General features: G+C 37.8%; 1 protein-coding gene and 1 pseudogene across 1 annotated transcript; one reads left to right on the forward strand and one right to left on the reverse strand.

The window, feature by feature from the left end:
• Window positions 1-142: 142 nt before the first annotated feature.
• On the reverse strand, window positions 143-3,803 carry LOC148587163 (uncharacterized; annotated as a pseudogene).
• A 2,285-nt stretch (window positions 3,804-6,088) lies between these two features.
• On the forward strand, window positions 6,089-9,335 carry LOC132167323 (protein SMAX1-LIKE 3). Its single transcript, XM_059578264.2, has 3 exons — window positions 6,089-7,259; window positions 7,433-7,691; window positions 7,914-9,335. Exons 1-3 carry the CDS (start codon window positions 6,124-6,126, stop codon window positions 9,060-9,062), a joined length of 2,544 nt encoding a protein of 847 aa, XP_059434247.2. The 5' UTR covers window positions 6,089-6,123; the 3' UTR covers window positions 9,063-9,335.
• Window positions 9,336-10,191: the final 856 nt, after the last annotated feature.

Consider the following 10,191-nt stretch of genomic DNA (forward strand, 5'->3'; position numbering starts at 1 on the left):
AGATGCAGTTACTAATCTTCGATTGAGCTCTTGGAAGCGTGCTTTAGATTCGTCACACCAAGCATAATGAGTATTCTTTTGAGAGTAGTCAGAGGCCTAGACAATGCAGAGAATCCCTCAATGAATCTTCGGTATTAGCCAACTAAACCCAAGAAACTCCAAATCTCTTTGATAGTCGTTGGTCACTCCCATTCAACAATAACTTCAATCTTCTTCGGATCAACTGAAATTCTATCCTTGGAATCCACATTTCCCTTGACACTTCTTCTAACCAAAACTCACATTTCTTGAGCTTGGCAAATAACTGCTTCTCTTTCAATACACCCAACACCTTCTTTAAGTGCTCCTCATGCTCACGATGGTTAGCCGAGTAGATTAGGATGTCATCAATGAAAACGACTACAAATAAGTCCAAATATTTATGGAACACCCGATTCATCAAGTCCATAAATATCAATGGTGCATTGGTTAATCCAAACGACATAACCAAGAATTCATAATGGCCATACCAAGTATGAATAGTTGTATTCGGTATATTTTCTTCACATACCTTGAGCTGGTGATAACCTAACAAAAGATCAATCTTCGAGAAAACTGAAGCTCCCTTAAGTTGATCGAATAAATCATTGATCCTAGGCAAAAGATACTTGTTCTTGATTGTTACTCGGTTCAACTCACGGTAATCTATGCATAACCAAAAAGTTCTATCATTCTTGTTTACAAACAATACTGGTGCTCCCTATGGTGACACACTAGGGCGAATGAAGCCTTAATCTAACAACTCTTGAAGCTATTCTTTCAACTCCCTTAACTCAACTGGAGCTATACGATTAGGTGCCTTATGAATAGGTTGAGTTCCAAGTTCCAACTCAATGGCGAACTCAATCTCACGATCCGGAGATAATCCGATAGCTTCTACAAAAACATCCGGATAATGGAGTACAACCAAAATATCTTCCAACTTCGATTCAACTTCAAGCTTAGCTAATACATAGGCTAAGTAGGCATAGGCGCCCTCTCTGACACATTTCTTGCTTGAACTACGAAGAGGATTGGCGGAGTGGCTTGCACTCGAGATTCGCAAAACGTGATCTTGTCAAGGCCATGAGGTCGAAACACAACCTCTATCTTCCGACAATCAATACTCGCCCCATACTTGAACAACCAATCTATACTAAAAATGATGCCAAAGCCAAGTATATTGAACACTGCCAAGTTTGCTTGTAGAGTCCTCCCTGCTATAACAATAGGACAATTCTCCACACCCTTCCTACAAGTTACAATGTTGCCAACAGGAGTGGCCACACATATGTTTTGTTGTAATAGTTCTCTGCTCAAGTTACACAATCTCACATAAGTAGATGAGACGAATGAATGAGTGGCACCCGAATCAAATAAGGTACAAGCCAGGCTGCCAAATAAAGGAATGATACCTAACAACATTTTCATTGCTCTCCTCAGAATCAATGCACCCAGGAATAAGTGTGCAAACTCGTTGTTGAACAAGTTGCCCCTGTTGATATTTGTTTCTCTCTGGCTTCTTAACAACAAAAGTCACCGTAGGGCAATTTCTAATGAAGTGGCCCGACTTTCCGCATTGAAAACAAGCTAGAGTCCCAACCCTGTAGTGACCAAAATGTTGTGATAAGCGCCAAATGTTGCACATTCAAGCCCCTTAATTTACATATGTTAATTCCTTAGCATTGTTATTTGTTTGATTTTGTTTTGTTTTTGTGTTTCAGGTCTTATGTGACAAATCATTGGAAATTGGGCTTAAAAGGACAACAAATTGAGTACTCTAAAGCTAGGATCGATCGCAGTACCCTTGGGATCGAGCGCACCTGCGCTCGAGCGTCTGCGGCGAGGGATCGAGCGCAATGCGCTCGTGCACACAAAAGCTAAGCTCGAGTGTACATTATCTCGGATCAAGCGCACACGGGCATACAGTGCATGGCACGAATCCTTTTCCAGCTTGGGCTTGGTTTTTAGTCTCCCAATTGGACTGGGAGACTGACTGCCGATTTTCTAAGGATTTCTAGGGTTTTAGGGTTTTCCAAATCCCTATAAATAGGGCTTTAAACATTGTAAACAGACATACCGCTTTCTAGAGCAAAATTCAGTAAAATTGTCTGTGAAGTCTAGAAGATTATGAGCAGCTAAACCCAATTGTGGGGTATTGATGTAGCCCTTTCCTAGCACAATGGTTTGATTATATTTAATTTCTAGTTCTTTTATTTATGCATATTGATTGTATAACTCTGAGAATTGCTACAATTGATTTATGTTCTTCATATTAAATGCAATTGTTCTTAAATTCCAATTCAATATTAGTAAAATTCTTATCTTGTCTTAGAAATTATTTTATTATTATTGAACTCAAATCATTCTTATTTTCTGTGATCATGAGAATGATGGTTATACAATGGTTCTTAATCAATATGCAATCAATAGGGTTAGATAGACCATACCTAGGAAAGACGGATCGTACTACACCCTAGTTTAGTGTAATTTAGGTAGACGATCCGTGCCAACCGAAGATGGGTTATGCTATTCCATTGATTGTGTGAAATTATTTCTCAATCATGTGTTTCTTGTTTGAATTATAATATGCATAAAATAAAAAGCTAGAATTGAATACAGTTGACCATTGATGTGCGGATCGTGGTGAAGTCAATACCCTACTCTCTCTCTCTCTCATATATTTACTCATTTTATTTTCATGCACTTTAGTTTTTAAGCAAATCAAATCAAATCCCCAGTTTAATTAAGTTAACTTTAATCTTTTAAATTTTGATAATTAAACCCCTGCAGTCCATGAGGTTCGACACCCTCAATATAGCTCTATCCTACAGGATTCGTACTATTACGAGTGGTAATTTTTATTATTGATATTTTTGGTCACAAAAATACCACATCATGTTGCTTCCCACATTATTACATTGTGGGGCCCCTTGACTTCCATGGTTTCCAATGACACTTTTCTTCTTAACTAATCCAAAACTACTTCCCACTACTTGCCTCTTTAAAGGATGAGTTCCCTGAGACATCGACTGCTTCCTCTATACATAATCGGCAACTACTTCCTTGTCCCTTTCTCGGCAATAGTGGTGATGTGGACCATCTTGAAGTATTCTTTTATCTCAAGGATAGTGATTCTTTCTCTAATACGTGTTGTCAAACCATCTTGGAACCCTCTCAGTTTTGGTTTCCTCATTGGGGATAAGGTTTGCGGCAAACCTTGACAACTTCATAAATTTAGCAGAGTACTGAGCAAGAGTCATACTCCCCTACGTAAGGTTCTGAAAATCCTTGACACACTGTTGTCGTTGAGCACAAGGAAAGTATCATTCATTGAACTTTTGTTTAAACTGATCCCATAGAATTGGGACACATGGACCTAACTCTTATGCTATGAGTACTTTTTGTGACTTCCACTAGAGTTTGGCTTCCCCCGTGAGCCTCAGTCTTGTATATTTGACCTTTTGATCATCAGTGCAACTTAAAGTCTCCACAAGATCCTTGAGGCCAATGATCCAATGGTTGGCGGCCAGCGGATCTTCAGTACCCTCAAATTCTACATGATTATGCTTAAAGAAGTTTCCTGATGAGCACCCAATTGTTTCTCCACGATCTCTCTGATGTGGAAGAGCTACTATTATCATGGCCATGAATTGAGTAGCTTGTGCCTGAGATTGTGCTGCTTCGGGTGCATTTGGCAGTGGCAGAGGAGGTGGAGGTGGCGCATCACCATCTCCTTGGTTCACCAAGTCCTCAACAAGTCGTACGCATGGTCTAGGTAGCATCACTCTGCACTACACCATTAACCAACCAATATGAGTAGTCATAGTGCAAGTAAGCAAAGAGATGTCACACAAAAACAAGCGTGTATCGCAAAGAAGTGAGATCAAACATTACACAAATCAAGCAAACATGTATGCATCCCACATTTATTTCTCATTAAAGATTTGTGTCTTATGTTTTGTTAAAAGCTTTTAAGTTCCTGTAGCTTTGTTGTTACACCCTAAACTCTAGACTAGATGGCTAATCCACAATGCTTGGTATAGGTGTGTGATTCATAGCATGACACTACTCCCTCAATGGTCCTCAGAGTAAATTGCTCATATACCACCGCTGTAACGACCCCCTAAATAATCAAAGGGCCAAGTCACCACAATAATCTGTACATAACTATTAGCATGTCATAATATGATCACATCACATAAGATATTATAATAACGCAGCGGAAATAACTAAACAATAATATTACATAACACAGAGAGTTTACGTAAACATCTATGTATTTTTAAACTTTTACATTGCATTAATTACATACCGAAAAGAATGGCTATACAAAAGATATCACATAAGACACGGTGCTATATACATAACAAAGTACCGAACTCAAAACAAAGGGCTAGCAAAAGACTAACTTCAAAGCATCCTTCACCCTAAGACCTCAGTCATAGTAGCCAAGGTACAAGGCCATCAAATCCTCATCAACACTATCGCTACCTACAACATCAACAACATCTATACGATCATAGAGTTAACCACGTTCGCACACGTGGAATAATGAGTCCACAGTCTCAGTAAGCATAAAAATGGGGCTTATTTGGGAAGAAATTTTTTCCAACTCTTCTCAATTTTTTTTTCTCTTTTTTTTAGGTTGATTTGACACCACTAACACTCAACTCAGCTCAAAATTTTTTAACTTCACTCAAAAATTTTCAACCCAACTAATAAAAATCATTAATAATTTTTTTTAAAAAAAAATTAAAAATATATATAGGAGTGGTGGTCAGACCACCCCTAAGAGTTTGGGGTGACTGATCCACCCCCAAGCACTTTTTGGGGGTTGTTCAAACCACCTCAAATGTTTTTCTTTTTCCTTTTTCTCTATTCCTTTTTTTTTTTTTTTCTCTCTTTTATCTTTATCTTTTATCTTCTTTTTTTTTTTCTTTCTTTTTTCTTTTTTCTTTTTTTTTTTTAAAGTTTTTTATTCAATTTTATAGTATATATCATAGTTTATATTCTTTAAACAACTGAACATAATCTCTAACTCCTTTTTTTTCCTCGATATTCACAATTTTGGGTTAAGTTGAGAATAATAGAAAGAAAAAAAATCGCACATCCAAACAAGCCGACTTTTCACTTTCTACATGAGTTTACAATATTAACAGCTACTCATCATTATATTTAAAACATTTCGTAGCTAATGAAATAAACATTATACCTATGAAAACTATTAAGAAGTACTAGTTTAGCTGTGACTGTATAGGCACATTAATCCAATCTTCCGCTTAGAAAATTAAGTACACACACAAACCCATCGATCTAACAATTTGTTGGACATTACAACCATATCTTATGTTCTAACAATAGACAAATATATATAACTATTAAAAAATAAATAAATAAAATAATTTTTTAAAAAAAAGAGCCTGAAATTCAAAAATTTTCATGCAAAATTATACGGCAAACGGAAAGCCTTGATTTAAAGTAAAGGTTGATTCGAAGCCAACTTTTTGGAATGAAGCGAGAATGTTTTTACATTGGTGTCATGCAATCTGTTATTGATCTTCTTGTGATCCATATAAAACTCAATCAATCATCAACAGCATTATTATTCTTCTCTTGGAGAAATAGCAGAAAAGATGAGGCAACTAACTACAGTTCCCAATCCCTCTAAGAGCAGACAGGCAGTCCTCCCATCTTTTTCCTCAGGCCTCGTTATTGGTGGACGACCCTCCCTTTTCTCCTTTCTCTTTTCCCACCTTTCTTTCACTTTCTCTTTTCATCATCTAGTTTTGAGCTTATTCTTAACAAAAGTGATTATTCCATTCCTAGTGTTTAAAGCCAACTGCTTTAACATGTATTTTATAGTTCGCACAACATTGTGAGACCAACTTTTAATCATCCACATCCCTTTATGTCTTGAAAGAGAGAGAGATAGAGTGCCAAAGTTGCATCACATGCAATCCACTTTCACATACAAAGCCAAAATTTCCCTCACTAACAAGAAAAGCATAATCCCATGTCCCATATATAGTAGTGTCTTTATATATCCTTAGAAATTCCAATTTCCTCTTGCAATAGGCCATCCTCTGTCTAAAATATTCAAAGATGAGAGCAGGGCTTGGCAGTCTGCAGCAAGGGCTCACTGCTGAGGCAACAAGCATAGTGAAACAAGCTGTTAGCCTTGCTAAACGCAGGGGTCATGCACAAGTGACTCCTCTCCATGTTGCCAGTGCTATGCTTGCATCCTCCACAGGCCTTCTTAGAAGGGCATGCCTTCAATCCCACTCTCACCCCCTCCAATGCAAAGCCCTAGAGCTTTGCTTCAACGTCGCGCTCAACCGACTCCCGGCAGCCACACCAAGTCCTCTTTTAGGCTCTCACTACTTCAAACCTTCCCTCTCCAATGCCTTGGTTGCAGCCTTCAAGCGCGCTCAGGCTCACCAGCGCCGCGGCTCCATTGAAAACCAGCAGCAGCCTATATTAGCTCTGAAAATAGAGTTAGAACAGCTCATAATCTCCATTTTAGATGACCCAAGTGTTAGTAGAGTGATGAGAGAGGCTGGTTTCTCGAGTACCCAAGTGAAAAATAGGGTAGAACAAGCTGTTTCTTTGGAGATTTGTTCTCAAACTGATCATCAAAGCCCTTCTATAAGTAACCAGTCAATAGGAAAAGTACCCTTGGATCAAGTTAGGAGTGAAGATGTAATGAGTGTGGTGAATGAGTTGTCTAACAAAAGAAAGAGAAACACTGTTATAGTAGGAGAGTGTTTGGCTAGTGCAGAGGGTGTGTTTAGGGGAGTGATGGAGAAATTTGAAAGAGGAAATGTTCCTGGGGAGTTAAGGTATGCAAAATTTGTTAGTCTGCCTCTCTTCTCTCTGAGGAACTCATCCAAGAAGGATATTGAGCAGAAGGTGGTGGAGCTTAGGTGCCTAGTTAAAAGCTATATTGGGAGAGGGATTGTCTTGTATTTGGGTGATCTCAAATGGGTTTCTGAGTTTTGGTCAACTTTTGGTGAAGAAAGGAGAAACTACTACTGTCCTGTGGAGCACATAATCATGGAGCTTAAAGGATTGGTGTGTGGAATTGGGGAAACTGCAGGAAAATTGTGGCTTTTAGGGCTTGCTACCTTCCAGACATACATGAGATGTAAAACTGGCAGCCCTTCTCTGGAGACTCTGTGGGAGCTTCACCCTCTTACCATCCCAGTTGGCAGCCTGAGCCTAACTCTCAACCTTGAAAGGTAAATTTGACACTTTTCCATTTATTTTTGTTCTAATCAGTTTCTGGGTTTTTTTTTTTTTTTTTTTCTCTTGGAAAGAAAATAAAATTTCAAGTACTGATGTTTTACTTTTTGCATTTAACTTTTTTCATATTTGGGTTTTCAATATATTAACTCTACGTTGCTTTCTTCAGTAATTTGCAAGCTCAGGTCAGTAGCAAGGTCTCCAACAATGTGTCTGGTTGGCACCTGCTTGAAACTGAATTTGATAAGCAGCTAACTTGCTGCACTGATTGCGTGGTCAACTTCAATAGAGAAGCTCAAAGCATACCTAGCAACTTTCTCAACAAGGAGACCACTACAACCACAATGAGCATTTCCACAAACTCAAGCTTGCCTTCATGGCTCCAACAGGAGATGAAAGACAGCAGAAAAGACTCTTTGAATAATCAGGTAATTATTTCTATCTTATCCCTTCGTTTACTGTAACAAGTGTGTCCCACATAGATACTGCTAAAGTATTAACATGGTTTCAGAGCCAGAGATTCTAAGTTCGAACCCTGACTTCATACTTTACCTTCTATTTCAATTAAATATTTTACATGCTTGAGTCTCACTTATCTGATTTAACTTATACGATTTCAAAAGTAACATTATTTGGTATCTCTTATACAGGAATGTGTCACTGTCAGTGATCTGTGCAAGAAATGGAACTCATTCTGCAGTTCAAGCCATAAGCAACCCCAATATTTTGCTGAGAAAGCTCTCATTTTCACTTCTCCATCTCCTTCCTCCACATCAGTCTCTTCATACGAGCACAAACATCAGACCCACCTGATTTGGCCAACCACCTTTGAACCCAAACAGACACCAAGAGAACAGCAGTTTTGGATATCTGAAAGTACTAATGATGGAGTCTATGAAAGCAATTTGAGAGTGTTCATGCCAGAGAGAATTAATGACCCCAAACCAGTCCTTTTGTCGAATCCAAATTCTAGCCCTAATTCAGCTTCTTCAAGTGAGGTAATGGAGGATATGGTTGGCCTCCACATGTTCAGAGAGGTTAATGAAGAGAACTTGAAGTTACTATGTGATGCATTGGAGAAAAAGGTTTCCTGGCAGAAAGACATAATTCCTGAGATTGCAACAACTATCCTTCAGTGCAGGTCTGGTATGACAAAAAGGAAAGGCAATGTGAAAGACAGAGAGAACAGAGAAGAAACTTGGCTGTTCTTCTTAGGCGTTGATAATGATGGCAAAGAAAAGATTGCAAGGGAGATAGCTAAGCTTCTTTTTGGCTCTCAAAGCAGCTTGGTTTCAATTTGTTTGAGCAGCTTCTCTTCAACAAGGGCTGATTCAGCTGAAGAATCCAAAAAGAAAAGAACAAGAGGTGAACTGGGTTCCAGCTATCTGGAGAGATTTGGTGAAGCAGTGAATGAGAACCCTCATAGAGTGTTCTTCATGGAAGATGTAGATCAAATCGATTACTTTTCTCAAAAGGGTATCAAGAAAGCAATTGAAAGTGGAAGAATAACTCTTCCTGGTGGTGAAACTGTTCCTCTTATGGACGCCATTATCATTTTCAGTTGTGAAAGTTTCAGCTCTGTTTCCAGAGCCTGTTCTCCCTCAAGAAGGCAAAAACATGGTGATGAGAATGAAGAAAAAAACAATGAGGATGAGATGGAAGAGAAAATCCCATGTGTACTCTCACTAGATTTGAATATTGCCATTGAAGATGACAGCAGGGATGAACATGCAGCTGGTGACATTGGGATTCTGGAATCTGTGGATAGGCAAGTTACTTTCAGAATTCAAGAACTGTGATCATCTTCTATATGGGCTGATCATACTTTTTTTTTCTTTCTTTTTCTTTTTAACATGGATTTGTGAGGGGTAAACGAAGGAAATGGTATAACATAGTGTTCACAAGGATTCTCCAGTGGTAGGGGTGGTAGGATTTAGCCATGTAGAGCTATGTGTATATTAGTGTATCTTTGATGTTCTTGTTGCATGTAACACGATTGCTGCACTCTCAGATATTGTGTTTCTTTGGGGATTTTGTGACTTCAAATTACAGAAATTTACCAAGTTTTCATCTTTCTTCTTTTGTTTGTGTTTTTTTTTTTAGGATTGTCAAGCAATAAAAATATGATTTCTTTGATGATAGAGTCAGAATTGTTCATGTAACGAACGAGAAAAAACGTTAGTCACATCTGCGCTATCACAAAAATTGATTAATCAATATGGAGCTTCCCTATAATTCCTTATAAAGCCCAGTTCATCTAATAACTAGACAATGTGAGATTTAGCATTCATGGCTATCTCTAGTACTTCTCATCTTCCAAACATGAGAGCGGGGTGTTATAGTTCACTTGTGTAATAACTAGGCAATGAGGAACTTAACACTCATGATTATCTCGACTTTTCATCTTTCCAATATGAGACTGGGGTGTTACAGTTCACTTGTGATGCTTTGCCACGCTGGTACGCTAAAATTATCATTTGTCTCGAAAATTTAAGCTCATAGGTCGGTTTGGCATTGGCTTGTTACTGTAACAAAAATTGATTGATGTAGAAAAAAAAAGTAAGAATGTTTGATATGAAACAATGATGAAAAAAAAAATTGTTTTGTAGTCATTTTTTTATTTGAATAATAGTAAAAAGTAATTAATGTGATATAAAAAGTAAGAATGCTTTGAGTTTAATTATTTGTTGATGAATAGTAACTGTTCATGTTCAAATTAGTTGCTGTTGCCAAACAAAACCCATAGAAAATTGTGAATTTATAATTTAACACTCCCCTTTATAAACTCAAACTAATCTCCCTTAATCGCGTATAGACCCAAACTCTTCCATAAAAAATGAAGCCCAACGTATGAAATATTGAATTAAAATAGGAAAAGAATGATAAAGACAATATTCGAATTCAGTACATTTGCACTAATATCATATT

This window comes from Corylus avellana, chromosome 2 (assembly GCF_965113065.1).
Source record: "Corylus avellana chromosome 2, dhCorAvel1.hap1.2, whole genome shotgun sequence".
NCBI lineage: Eukaryota > Viridiplantae > Streptophyta > Magnoliopsida > Fagales > Betulaceae > Corylus > Corylus avellana.